The 15,611-nt window shown below is 34.3% G+C and overlaps 1 protein-coding gene across 1 annotated transcript in view; it reads right to left on the bottom strand.

The window, feature by feature from the left end:
- Positions 1 to 307: 307 nt before the first annotated feature.
- SNX7 (sorting nexin 7) overlaps positions 308 to 15,611 on the bottom strand; it is a 94,097-nt gene continuing 78,793 nt past the window's right edge. The window contains exon 9 of the mRNA XM_055340749.1: positions 308 to 668. Coding sequence (XP_055196724.1) covers positions 582 to 668 — 87 coding nt within the window. The 3' untranslated portion in view covers positions 308 to 581. The remainder of the gene's footprint in view (positions 669 to 15,611) is intronic.

The following is a 15,611-nucleotide window of genomic DNA, read 5'->3' as shown; positions in this document are numbered from 1 at the left end:
GTGAAAAACAATTATTTTATTCTTACCAAACCAACTTGTGAACAGTTATCATTAAATTTAATAATACTAAATAATTCTTATATATTTACTTCAAGTTCCTAATGTCAAAGTGAATAGTATTTTAGAGAAAATCATGATAAAATAAAGGTGAATGCATAGGCTGCTTGGTAACATGCTGAATTCTTATTAGAATCTGCTTCAGAGGCTTGAACTACTAGTACAAAAGGAACACACCACACCCAATCATTTCATATTAAACTTTTTATTAAAATTGAGTCTTCATAATATATTTAAAATGACATGTTCCACAAACAAATATCTGGGCAAAAAAATTCTATATGTAATTATTGGCACATAAATTTGAAATAAAAACTAAGCTATATATATATATATATATATATATATATATATATATATATATTTCCAAATTCATATCAATTATCTGGAATACCTGAGTTTCTAGCTGTTGGTTTTCCAGATAGTGTGAAATGTTTTTCATCCACCTCGTCAAGGACACAGCCCATCCAGAAAGAATAACTTTGGTTAATAGATGCTGTCTCCCAAAGATCACACAGATGTCCTCAATGGGATTCAGGTTTATCTTCTGAGGTTTCTTCCATATGGAGGTCAGTCTGTGATGCAAGGAAGGATTCCCATGTAGCAAGGCACTGAATAATGGAAATACACCACGAGGAGATCAACAGTAGTTAACTTTCAGTAGGAAAGGATAATAAATCCTTATATATTTGTTCCTAGAGCAATCTACCCTGCTCCTGTCTCCCACCAGTATGCCAGAAACCTTGTTGTTTCCTACATATTTTAATTTCTAATGAGGGATACCATTGCTAAATAAGAGGAAAACATAAAAGTTTAAAAAAAGAGCATGGATTAGTTTTCTGACATGATCCAGTATTACCCCACTGTCAAGAAAGAAAATCACTACATTTTGGAGAAAAAGATGGACCATTTGGATCTGAGGAGTTGGGCGTTAAGCATCTAGACAGAGAAGTGGGGATATAAGCATACCTCTATCAGATTTGAATCCCACTACAAGTCTGAGTTTGGCTAAGCTGATGAATCTTCATTATAGTTTCTCCAGCTATAAATTAGATTAATGACAGTACTTACCACTAGGGCAACTATAAAAATTAAAGTTCCATAATCAGTATAAATCCCTATGAAGAATGCTTAGCCCAAATAAGTGCTCAAAAATTAGTAATTATTATATTATGATGGTCTCTTGGGACTAAGTGGTGAAACTTGGTCATTAATATGCAACAGGAAATGAAAAAGGTTCAGACGAGACTGAAGGTGGTGGGGACACACAAACAGGAATGTGACCACCTTTGTGATGTTGCTTAGGACTGACCTGCCTACTTGCCTAGTCTCAGTAAGCTGTATGAATTTTATCCACAGCATAATTTTAATAGTTTGCATATATTCAGGATTCTTCTAAAACAGACTTACTCGAACATGTATTTGGCATAAGATTAAATTAATTAAAAGTCATATCTTTTCCAAATGTGGATAGACTGCTACATACAAATACATACATATTTATTTTTTTTGATATAATACACTCTGAAGTTGGACTGATTAACACCAGTTTATTTGCCAAACTACTTTCATGTCACTTCTTTAGCCTCTAAACGTTTTATAGCTTTAATATATCTACTTCTGACAATAGGAACTAAGTGACAGACCAGCAATTTCCCAAACACAATACAACTCAAAATTTAAACCTCTCAAATTGTAAATGTGCTGTGTTTCAAAAAGTATGTATGTATGGACTTATGTATGTGTATATATGTGTGTATACAATATTGTTTCAAACTGAAGATTTAGAATATGGGAAGCATTTTACCAAATAAGGTTTTTATAAAGGTCATACACAGTGATTTGACTCTGAAATAGTTTCCAGAGCTTAGGATATGAATAATATGGTTAGAAAATTGTTTATTTGCATGAGAGCAGAAGTACTGTTGAAACCTTAACTGCCGAATTAAAAAAAAAAAAACAGTAAATTACTGAGTAAAATGTTAAGTATTTATTTTCTGATATATGTATTTTGAAAGTCAGGCGTGGAATAATACAAGTCTCATAAGAATAATCAAATCTATCAAGACTTTAAGGGGTATTTTTTATTTAAAATCTTTAAAGAGTAGTGGTACCTGAGTATAAGCCATAAGGCATAAGTTTTTAGTCACTCTGATGAATCAGTTCTGGGATTTACCTTTACTCTTTAGTAAGTTACTGACTCTCTGATTTTCTCCCTCTTTGGATGTGCAATAATAATAATACCTATCTCATTGGTATGAGGAAATAACAAAGCAAGATAAGGGTAAAGAAGGTGAGGGTAGGGAAAAGAGAGAAGACCAGGTAACTGTAGGGACCATGAGGCAAGAGTGGCCTCTTCTGATGTGGTACAGGAGAAGAAGCAAATGTATTTACATTAGATCCTTATACCCATAAAAGGGCATTAAAGAGAAATACCTCACATTTGACATATGTTTCAACTTTTAGACCTTATGTCTTTTATAACTGTCCAAAGTATACATAATTTGGGAGGCAGGGGCTGACATAAAACATCCATTCGCTCAGAAAATATTTTTGAGTTCTTATTATGTCAGGTGCACAATCTTTGACCTTACGGAACTTATGATTTAGCAAGAAACACAAGTAAGAAAATATAATCAATTATGGAGTCTATGAAGTTTACAGGGTATGATGGAAATAAATAGTAGTGGGATCTAAATCACACTAGAATGAGTTAACGAATGTTTCCTAGTAGGAGTAAGCCAATAAATCTCTGGCATGTTTGTGAAAGGGTAATGTGAGGAATAGTTTATGGTAAACTGGTTAGGAACTGGGGCTTAGGACTTCTGTTGCTGACTAAGATGGTATAATAAGGACTGAATTTACTCCTCTGATGAGAGAAGACAGAAAGACAGAAAGAAAAGAAGGAAGGGAAGGGATGGGAAGGGAAAGGAGGGAGGGAGGGTGGGAGGGAGAGGGAGAGGGAGAGGGAGAGGGAGAGAGAGAGAGAGAAAAAAGAAAAAAGAAAAGAAAAGATATATGAAATATATTTTTCAAGACCCTGAACATCAGGCAAAAAAGGACAAGAGAGACGTGATAAAAACAATCTGAGCCCTATGACTACCCTACTGTTATGGGCAGAATTGTGTCCCCAAAACTCATTTGTTGAAGTGCATTCTGAGATACTTCAAAATTCATTTGTTGAAGTACCACAGAATGTGTAACTATTTGGATATAAGGCCTTTAAAGAGGTGATTCATTTGAAATAGGGCTGTTAAGACAGGCCCTAATCCAATCTGACTAGTAGCCTTATAAGAGGAAATTGGTTATATAAGGAGACTACAGGAATGACAGCAGAGAGAAAAGATGGTATGAGGACATAGGGAGAAGGCTGCCATCTGCAAAGTCAAGAAGAAAGGTCTCAGAAGAAACCAAGAAGCTAAGCCTGCCAACACCTTGATTTTGGGCATCTAAACTCCAGAACTGTAAGAAAATAATTTTTTGTTGCTTAAGTCACTCAGTTTGTAGTATTTTGTTATGGCAGCCCTAGCAGACTAACACACCAATTTATTGCCTCAAGAGATTTTCCAAGCCATGGTTGAAGAAGGTGAATTTTGATGTATCCAAGCAGACTCCCTGGGTTGAAGAGATGCAGCTAAGAGTCTACAGAAAAGTAATGCAGGAGAGTTCATAGAGCATAGCACCAGAGAAGAAAGAGTGGAGAGAGAGCACTCTGGAGATCTGTGGAGGTCTGCCTAGGGAATTCAATGGAGTCCTGATTAGTACATGCATGTAGAAAATTACTTGAGGCCTGGAAAAAGAAGCCACCAGTTAGGATTAGAATGAACAGTGCCCATGTCTCCCCAGGGCCAGGAAAGGAACAGGGTTCCACCAAAGAGATGGGAAAAATCTCATGATTCATGAGTTATTGGGTAGAATACAAAAAAGGGTCTTTCCTCAATACTGGGAAATAATTTGCCCTATACTAAAAGCTGCTCAAGTACCACCTAAAAAATCTTAAAAGTAAGACCTTAAAGGATCAAATTGTGTCCAAGCAAGTTAATTAAGTGCTATAGGAATACAGAAATATTCACCACATAACAAAATTCAGAATACATGGCATCTAATTAAGGTTACCAGGATAAAAAGCAAAAAAATATGACGCATAATGAGAAAAAAATCAACCAAGTGAAATTTACATACAATGGAATATTACTCAGCCATAAAAAAGAGTGAAATCTTGCCATTTGTAATAATGTGGATATAGCTAGAGAGTATGATGCTAAGTGAAATAAGTCAGTAAGAGAAAGACAAATACTGTATGATTTCACTCATGTGTGGGATTTAAGGAACAAAACAAATGAATGTTGGGCAGGGGAAAAAAGACAAACCAAAAACCAGACTCTTAACTATAAAGAACAAACTGATTGTTACTGGAGAGAGGAGGTGGGCAGGGGATGGGCTAAATGGGTGATGGGGATTAAGAAGGGCACTTGTGATGAGCACTGGGTATTGTATGTAAGTGATGAATTACTACATTCTATACCAGACACCAATACTACACTGGATGTTAACTACTTGGAATTTAAATAAAAATTTGGAGAAAAAAAAAAGAAATTGACCCAGAATTAACAAAGATGCTAGATTTAGAGACATGGACATTACAAGTTATTATAAAACTGTCCTAGATGTTCCAAGAGTTAAGTAGAGGCATGGAATAAATGAAGAATACACACAAATTGGACTTCCAGAGATGAAAATTACTGGGTGAGATGAAAAAATAGAATGAATGGAATTAATAATGTATAAGACCAATGCAGAAGAAAAAGATTTGTGAACATAAAGGTATACGAATGGAAAGTATATAAAAGAAGACACACAAAGAAAAAAGATCAACGAGAAAGAAGAGAAAAAAGCATCAGTGAGTCAGAGGACACAGCTTGCAGTAGTATAATATACTTGTAATTAGCATCGCTGAAAAGGTGGGGTGCACAAAATCTTTTGAGAATATTAAGGCCAAAATTTTCCCAAATTTGATAAATTATAGACCCACAAATCCAAGAAACCTAACAAACCCTAAACATAAGAAACAACATGAGAAAGAATGCATCAAGCCACTTTTTATAACCAAATCACTCAAAATCAATGATAAGGATCATCTTTAAAGACAGAGAAAAATGATAATCTTAGAGACAAAAGAAGGAAACATAGGCTGAGTATTTCTCATCCAAAATACTGTAAGCGAGAAGATAGCAGAGGAACATTTTTACGGTAGCGAAAGAAAAAATACTGTCAAGATACAGGATGCTATATCTCGCAAAAATACCCTTCAAAAACAAAGGTGGAATAAAGATATTTTCTGACATACAAAAGCTATAAAGCTATAGAGTTTATCACCAACAGACCACACCACGAGAAATGTTTTTAAAAAAGAAAAATTCCATCAAACAAAAAGAAAATGAGACCAGATAGAAAAATGTGAATCCATTCAAAGGAATGAAGAACACAGGGCATGGCAGTGATATGGAAACATGTATTTTTTATTACTTAAATGTATTTAAAATATAATTATTGAATTAATTATTATTATTTTTTATTTATGATAGTCACAGAGAGAGAGAGAGAGAGGCAGAGACACAGGCAGAGGGAGAAGCAGGCTCCACGCACTGGGAGCCCAACGTGGGACTCGATCCCGGGTCTCCAGGATCGCGCCCTGGGCCAAAGGCAGGCGCCAAACCGCTGCGCCACCCAGGGATCCCCTGAATTAATTATTAATAATTAATAGTAACAAGATTTTTTGAGACTTATAATACATGTACAAATCAAATACATGACAAAAGAGCAGAGAGACCAGGAAAAGAGAACAGAAGAATACAATTGTAGGTTCTTTTTTTTTTTTTTAAGATTTTATTTATTTATTCTTGAGAGACACACAGAGAGAGGCAGAGACACAGGCAGAGGGAGAAGCAGGCTCCATGCAGGGAGCCCAACGTGGGACTCGATACTGGGTCTCCAGGATCAGGCCCTGGGCTGAAGGCAGTGCTAAACCGCTGAGCCACCCGGGCTGCCCTGATTGTAGGTTCTTATATGATAGATGAAGTGGTGTGATATTACTTGAAGGTAGACTATGGGAAGATTAAGCAACCCGCAATAAACCCAAAAATAACCACTAGAAAAATAAAAGGTATGTCTAATACACCAACAAAAGATGTAAAACGAAATCATACAAAATGGTCTATTATCCAAAAGAAGGTATAAAGAAGAAAATGGGAGCAAAGAGCAGACAGAATAAAAAAACAAATAGCAAAATAACACTCAAACCAAGCCATATCAATAATCAATTTCAATGTCAATAAGCTTAATACTCCAACAAGACAAAGATATTTCTATTCAATAAAAAAAGAGACCTATCTATATTCCACTTATAAGAAATACACTATAAAGACACAAATACATTTAAATTAAAAGGGTTAAAAAATACATACTATGTAACACATGTCAAAAGAAAGCAAGATATACTAATATCTAATATGATTATAACATATAAATTATAATTATATAATATAATTATTTTTTTAAATCCTTTTTTTAAATTTTTTTTTTATTTATTTATGATAGTCACAGAGAGAGAGAGAGAGGCAGAGACACAGGCAGAGGGAGAAGCAGGCTCCATGCACCGGGAGCCCGATGTGGGATTCGATCCCGGGTCTCCAGGATCGCGCCCTGGGCCAAAGGCAGGCGCCAAACCACTGCGCCACCCAGGGATCCCTATAATTATTATAATATAAGCTATATTAGATAAAACAGATTTTAGAACAAAGATTATCATCAAAAATAAAGGTTATTTTATAACGATTAAGGCATCAATTCATCTAAAGGGCATAATTTAAAATATTTATATATATAATGGGAGAGGTTTAAAATACATGAAACAAAAACTGATAGAAATGTAAGGAGAAAGCCAAATTCACCATTACGATTGATTTTGGTATGCCTCTTTCACAAGAATTGTTAGAATATGTGGACAGAAAACCAGCAGTGATGTAGAAAACTGGAACACTATTATCAATCAAGTTGACTTAATTGATATCTATAGAAAGGAAAATACACATTTATTCTTGTATGCACATACAACACTGACCAAAATAGACCATATTCCAGGCTACAAAAGAAGTCTCAGTAAGTTTTAAAAGAGACAAGTCACATAAGTTTGTTCCCTGAACACAATGGAATTAAATTAGAAATCAGTAAGAGAGAGATATCTGAAAAATCTCCAAATATTTGAAATCTTAACAGGAAACTTACATATATAATACCTCCCGTGTCAAAGAAGAAATCAGAAGGAAATTTAGAAAGTATTTTGAACTGAATGAAAATAAAAACATGGCATATAAAAAATTTTGGGATCACTAAAGCAGTACATAGAAAGAAGTTTAAAGCACTAAATGTCTATTAGAAAAGAAAGGTTCGCGATGAATACTAGGTGATGTATGGAAGTGTTGAATCACTATATTGCACATCTGAAACTAATATAATACTGTCTGCTAAAAAAAAAATACTGTCTGCTAACCAATTGAAACTAAAGCAAAAACTAAAAAAAAGAAGAAAAATCTTAAATAAATGATTAGTTTCCATCCTAAAAACAAACAAATAAATAAAACAAATTAAACACAGACTAGGGAGAGAAGAAAGAAGAAAGAAAGAAAGAAAGAAAGAAAGAAAGAAAGAAAGAAAGAAAGAACAAAACTGAAAAGATCAGAGTGAATCAATGAAAGATTAATAAAAGTGATAATCATTAACCAGACCTAAAAGAAGAGAGATGACACAAATTTACAGTTGTGAGGAATGAGAAATACGACATCAGTATCCAGATCCTACTGAAGGAAATAAAGGAACATTAAGAAAAACTTTATATCAATACACTGACAACTTAAATAAAATTTCCCTAAAGACACAAACTATGCAAATTCAATAGATATAGATAGAAGAAATAGATAACCCAATGAATTTGAATTTGTTGTTAAATATCTTCCCACAAAGAAAACTCTAGGCCCAATGGCCATCACTGGTGAATTTTATCAAACATTTAAGGAAGAAATCATATTAATTCTACACAAACTCTACCAGAAAGTTGAAGACATAGAAATGCTTTCCAATGTGCCAAAACCAAAGACAGTGTAAAAGAAGAAAATTACAAACCAGTATCTCTCATAAACACTGATACAAAAATTCTAAATAAAATTGTGGCAAATCCAGCAATCTGTAGAAAGAATTATACATCATGGCCAAAAGGGGTTTATCCCAGGAATGTAGGATTGGATTAACATTCAAATTTTGGTCAATATTAACTGTATTAAATGCAGTATCTTCTCAATAGACACAGAAAGGGCATTTATCAAATTATAATGTCCATTTCTGATTTTTAAAAACTGTCAGCAAATTAGGAATTGAAGAGAGTTCCTACAACCTGAGGAAGAACACCTACAAAAGACCTAAAGTGAACAGCACAGGCAGACATGCATTAAATATTAGCTGTCATTAGCATTTTATCTCTTTTCAATGCCAAGGGAAATAAAGAAAGGAAAACTCAACTTTACATATACTCAAAAATCTCCTTCACCAAATTTTGAGTATCTAACAAATCAGGAAATAGAAAAATACCAAAATACAAATCTCTTTAAGTCTCTAGCTACAGTATCTACAAAACAAGGAAAGTTACTAACCGGGACTGGTGGCCCAATAGAGAGCAGACTTTGCATTTGGGAAGAGCCCTGTTTTCCTAGTGAACCTCATTTCTACTGGAGCCGTCTGGCCTCCTCTGCAAATCCACACACAATTCTGCTATCTGGTAACCCTGCAGGGCAGCCCAAAGCTATTACTGCTTTCAGGAGATATCACATCTTTTTGATTACTCTGCAAAACTATCATTTGAATAAACCTCTGAAGTCCTCAAGGTAAAATTCAAACTGTAATTCTGAACAGTCTATTCTATTTAGAATTCCTGTCAAATAAGTGATCCAAATTACACCAAAGACGGCATTAATTCTCCCGCGAAGAAACTTCTATTGTCATATTCTGCTTCAACTATGGTAGCTTAATAAACATGTAAAGAAGATATTCAGTAGACATCCATGCTGATTAGTGTGAATTAACATTTTCATTTTGCAACTAAGTCCTAAATGGGACGGTGAAATTTAGTAAAAAAGACAAATTAGCCACAGAACTCTTTAACAGCTATCATACTATAGGAAAAAAACAATTTATGTATTTTTGAAATAGGAGTTCTAGAACATTACCATAGAAAAACAGAAATAACATGACACCTGCAATATATATCAATATGAATATTTGCTCAGGCATTGAAATGCTTGCTTTAGTACATATTACCTTCATGTTACCACCTTACAGTGACTGCTATGTATCTTATTTCACAGATGAGAAGGTTGAAGCACAAATGGTTAAGTACGTCTGTGATATTACAAATCTGGCAAGTAGTACAGCCAGTGTTTATTCATCAGCAAATGGAAAGTAACTCATCTCCTGAAAGACCACCAGGATACACTTAATGAGTTACTGGGCCATCGAGATGAGATACCTTCCTTTTACATACTGGAAAAAGGACAATTTTGGAAAGAGACATGGGTAAGAAAATGCATGACTGCAGGAGGCATTAAGCTGAAAAAGTTTTAGGAAGTGTACATACGCAGGCTGAATGTTAGAAATTGATTCCCTACATACCTCTTTGAAATTCTTTATATATTTCCAGGAGCACACACACTCTTTGAAGTGGACCTAAGTACTCAGCAAATGCAGGCGATTATACAGTAGGATTGTATTGACGACACATACAAACATGCTGGTCGTCACAAAAACTGCAGTCTTCAATCTGAATATTAATTAATTGACACCCTGGTTTCTATTGCTCTCTAGGTTCTGAACTAGGTTCAGCACCTGATGCTACCAGGCCTCTTTTGGAATTTTGATAGATTTTCTTCTAAGTAAATACATCAGCTGTTCCCTCCTGCCAATATTTAATAATAACCTGTTACCTATTTGCACAATTATCAAATTAATGCAAATAAATCTATTTTAAAATAATAAGAGATAATACCTAAAACTCTTTTAAAAACCTCTTTTCTCTTTTGCTTGTTTTTAAAGTATGAAAAACCAAGTAAAGATTTAAGAAATGGATTGTTTATGTCACATATTTAAGCAATTTAGTTCAGTATCTGCTGTGTACGGGACTGTGATAATTGGAGGAGATAAAGAGTCATCAAAACAGTAGCAACACAATCTCAAAATCTAGTATGAGACTTGTTCATAACTGTAAATCATGTTTTTTAAAAAGACATTTCTGTTATTTGGCTTCTCATTGCTTTCTATCAAGGAATTGATTTTTTTCCACTTTTAAATCATTACAATTATGAAGCAAGCTAATATCTATTAAAATTATATATACCCAGTACTGTCAGCCTGACCGTTACCAGTACCCAGCCTCTCATTCTAGTTTTAGGTTCTCCTATCACCAGAGGATCAACAACAGGCTGTTAGTTGAATAGTGTTCATAATCTTCCACACTATCATTTTCTTTGATACAACAATACTTTGACAAAATCAAGGAATTGCATCTTATAGTTAAGAAAACTGTGTCTGTAGATATCAATACTCTTTTTTTTCTAATGCCTTCTGTGCCTCACTGCAGTAAAGTGAGCCAATAAATATGCTGTACATGCTACTAGGCAGGATGCTGGGTGACCAAAAAGTAAATTGATCACAAATCCTCATTAAATGAGACTCCAGTGCACGCTTTCCCTAGGTGGCTCCTGTTTGTAGCCCAAGGCCAAAAACTGTAGCTTCTCTTTGAAGGGCAGGAGTGAAAAACAAAGCTGTATAGTTAGGAAGGTGAGCCAGAGCTGGGGGAGACAGATCCAGCAGGTAAACAAAGGCCTTTTTGTTCCTATGCACATGCTTAACGACTTCTCAAATGCACAGAATGTTTAGAAAATATGTTTTAATTCCAAAGCCAGTTTTAAAAGTAAATCTGTTGCTACTTCAACAAAGGTGGTAATGAGAATTCACCCTCAGAAAAGATTAAATATCTCTTCAGGTCTTGTAAGTGTGTAGTAATCCTACAAGCAGATGTGACTAAGTTTTCCAGAGAATGAATGATACAACACAGCTTCCAATGAAAGCTTGCATGTTTAAGATAATCAGTATTTTTTAACCTGGTAGGATATGAAGGAGTTCTGTCCTACAGTGTGACTTCGGACAAATATCTTCACTGCTCTGGGCTTGTTTAATCAATCATAAAGTAAGGGGCTTGGATTGTGTATGTCCAGTAACTGTGATCGTAGAACTAGGAAGTGAATGCTTCCAGGGGCTAACGGTAGCTAACAAGAGGTTGGGAAATGAGATCACACACAATTTATAAATCTACTCTCCTTGGCTCTCCTTGGCTTGACACAGTGTGGAAATGCATCAAACATAAAATTGTACCTCTTTCCTCAGTATTTGATATTTACAAGATAATTATCACTATAAATAAATTCCAAAGAGATGATTCATAAATTAATGAAAAATATTTTCAATTACTACTACTTCTGCTCCATTGATAATCTACATTTATTGAAACCTTATTATGTGCTAGGCACCAAGCTAAGGATATCACATATATTTTTATCTATCTATCTATCTATCTATCTATCTATCTATCTATCTATCTATCTACTTTGAAACGTATTTCCTACATTGGCAATTCCAGGCTCAAGTAGAGTAAACTGGCTTGAGGAATAACCTACAGGAGACTCCTAGGAGGATGTTTATGAGTATAAAAGTTTCAAAATCATTTAATTTTAGTGACTTATAGTGAATATTAAATTTTACTTCTAGGAATTTTCTTTCATCTTTCCTTATTCCATTCCATATATGCATACACATACACATACAGACACATTTTAATACCCAAACAAGGGGTGCCTGGTGGCTTGGCTCAGTTGGTTAAGCGTCTGCCTTTGGCTCAGGTCATGATCCCAGGGTCCTGGGATTGAGTCCCACATCATCGGGCTCCCTGCTCCGTGGGGAGCCTGCTTCTCCCTCTCCCTCTGTCTGCCACTTCCCCTGCTTGGGCTCACTCTCTCTGTCAAAGAAATAAACAAAATCTTTTAAAAAAATACCCAAACAAATCTGTGATGTACTATTATTTTCAGCACTTTACAAAGGATACTGAGGCTCACTAAAAGAAAGTCTTCAAAGTCTTTCAGCTCTAAGTTGTGCCTGTTCAAAGCCATGCTCGTAGCCAACATGGGATGTCAATATAAAGTTTGGTGTTTCCATCAGTCATCCTACTATCCTGTTTGTGGAACAGCTAATAGAAAATTTAGTTTCATCCATATTATCACATAAATCAAATTAATAAAATATTATTTATATATTCCTATAATAGCATAAAATAACTATAAACTTGCCTAAAACAATAACAATGAAACCTATCATTATGAAATGTGATAAAAGCCAAACTTTACCATGTACTTATAATTGTATGTCTTTTAATAAATTAGAAATGAAAAATATGACTGAGTGTCCTCTAATTATTTTAATGCTCTCTCAAGTGATCTTGGGCATAAATGACATCATCTCATTTGAGGAAACACTGAAGCTCACAGATGTAAACATCTCTGCACTAGGCCCATTTCACTGCAAAATAAATTACTTTTTAAAAATTATAGATCATACCTAAAATGAAGGTAATGGGATGTGTAACATTACAGTAATAGCTTTTTACCACCTAAACCTAAGATTCCAAACAGTATTGAAAACTTGCAGGAACTGCATATTTTAAATTGTGAATGTAATCAATCCAGAAAGAAATTAGAGATTATGTTGCTAGAGGAAAGCAACTTCCATTATCTTGTAATAGCTAAAGTTGCTCATTATATTTCATTTTTGGAAAAGTCTAAATTCAGCCTCTAAGAATCATCTGCCAATTTATAATTTTAGAACTATCAACAACTTTAAAATAACAGAATTTGCATATTTTTCTAAAAATTACTTTAACATATCTCTCAAGAAGATAAGTAATAAGCTTGATTTATAAATCCTGCAAATACTTAAAAGACTAACAGATAATGCAAAAGGACTCATTAGCTACAAACGCCATCTTGTGGTCCATGCTTTTATTATTTTGTCGTATTAGTCTGTATCTCTAACTCAAGATCTGCTAAAGATAGAACCCTAGATACAATGTATTCCCTTTCTCTTATTTTTACACATGGAAAAAGTCTAATGCACCGGCAATCTTTAGAGGAAGAATTAATACAGGAACTAAAATCTGAATTCAAATCTTCCCAACTCATACTTTTTCTATACTTTACCATCATTGTTTTTGACTAATACGCATAATGTCCAGTTTAGACACTTCAAACACCAAGATTTTCTGTGTTTAACCACATCTTGAAAGTACAGCAAACTATAAAGAATAGCACCTTTGAATTACTGAAAAATTATCAAGATAGAGCTATGAAGTTTTACTGCATTATTTTAAAGCATTTCATACATGTCTTCTAATTTTATTCTCCTAAAGATTTATGAGGGGGATGTCTCGGGTGGCTCAGCAGCTGAGTATCTGTCTTTGGCTTCGGTCATGATCCTGGGGTCCGGGATCGAGTCCCACATGGGGCTCCCTTGAGGAGCCTGCTTCTCCCTCTGCCTGTGTCTCTGCCTCTCTCTGTGTGTCTCATGAATAAATAAATAAAATCTTAAAAAAAAGAAAGATTTATGAGGGCAGTGTGTGGATAAGGGGGGAGGGGGATTATCAATACCTCTACTGACAGATTAGAAAATTGAGTTAGAGAAGACATGACTAAGATTTTACAATTAGCTAGTGGCAAGCATCCTGATATTCAAGTTTAATTTTTTCATTAGTAAATCCACCTTTTTTCTTCAAGATGTTATATCACGTAGTGTGTACATGTGCCTGTGTCGTAAATCCCTTTCTCCTTTTCTTTATAGGAATTACCATATTTATTGGCCTGTAGAATGCAATCATCATTTATGAAGCACAATAAGATGAATGTTCTTGATTCGGAAACTAGATACTTTTGAAATTATAAATATGTAATCTATTCAAATCCGTGATTAGCTTAACAAAAATTTATCTGATCCAAAGGAAGGGAAAGAGGCACATACAGTCTATGATCTAGTGTAACTGTCCTTTTCACACCTAAATTTAACTTCATTTGTATAGATAATTGAGAAATAATATCACAGAATATGAGATTAATGAGAATATTTTTAAGAGAGGTTTTTAAAGAAAGCAGAAACCTGAAAGACACAAAAACCTTCAAGACTTATATGAAACCTAATAAAAGACGTACATGGTTATGTGAAAACATGAGCTGTAGCTATGGCTTTTCAATGTACAATTCAGAACCGAAATGAACACTTAATAAAACAACAGGACACAGATGACCCTTGAATGACACAGGTTTGAACTACATGAGTCTACTTATCTGCAGATTTTTTACAGGATAGCACTGTAAATATATTTTCTCTTCCTTCTGATTTTCTTAATAACATTTTCTTTTCTTTAGCTTCCTGTAGTGTAAGAATACAGAATATAATACATGTAACATGCACAACATGTGTTGACTATTTTACTGATAAGGCTTCTGGTGAACAGAAGGTTATTAGCAATTAAGTTTTTGGGGAATCAAAATTTGTACACAGATTTTCAGTTGCACAAGGGGGTGGCTCCTCTACCCCCCACAGTGGTTACATAATTACTTTGGAATTCTAAAAATGACAATTGATTTCAAGGTTTCCTTAGAAGTAAATAAAAATCACATTCTGTTGCATTTAAGCTTAATTTTCTAATTGACTGTATTTTATATATTTACATATATGATACTTAAATTTTAAGTAGATTATAAATTTTTAAATGGAAAGTACACTATGTTAAGTGTAAGAGATAAACAGACTCTTAGAAAATAGATGGAACATTAGAGCAGTGTTTCTCAAACTACTGAGGTGAAGAACACAACTTTTTCTTTCAATCTCCAAGGATCATTAAGTGGTCCTACTGAGTGTGACTACTCTGCAGCTGCATGCCACATGAGTCACCACAAAACCTGAACAATACTGGCCAATATTTAATTAGCCAATACTTAATCAGAAAAACAAGTCTAATCATCCACTTGTATGTCACGGTGATGGTTAATTGCTGTAGAAGATGTTAATTGATTACTTTCAACTTTTGACTTATCTTGTTATGAATCTGTAATAAACAACTTATGGACTGGGCATCAGTCCACACTTTAGAATTACTTAAGAGATCGACATAATTACCCAAGGTTTCTCAAATTGTGTTCCATGACATGCTAATCCTGCAAGAAGAAATGCTGATCTAGTCAAGGAAATTATACCTTCAGATTCACAAACCATATAAGCACGAAAATACACTAAGAACTCTTTTAACTTTATTTAATCCAAATTTCTTTGACCACAGAACTTTTTCTTTCAAAAGCGTCACTCATTAACATTACAAAACACTGATTTTCTATAAAATGCATTGAGAGGCC

This window comes from Nyctereutes procyonoides, unplaced genomic scaffold (genome assembly GCF_905146905.1).
Source record: "Nyctereutes procyonoides isolate TBG_1078 unplaced genomic scaffold, NYPRO_anot_genome, whole genome shotgun sequence".
Classification (NCBI taxonomy): domain Eukaryota; kingdom Metazoa; phylum Chordata; class Mammalia; order Carnivora; family Canidae; genus Nyctereutes; species Nyctereutes procyonoides.
The sequence above is the reverse complement of the archived record's forward strand: the minus strand, read 5'-3'. Positions and strand labels throughout refer to the sequence as shown.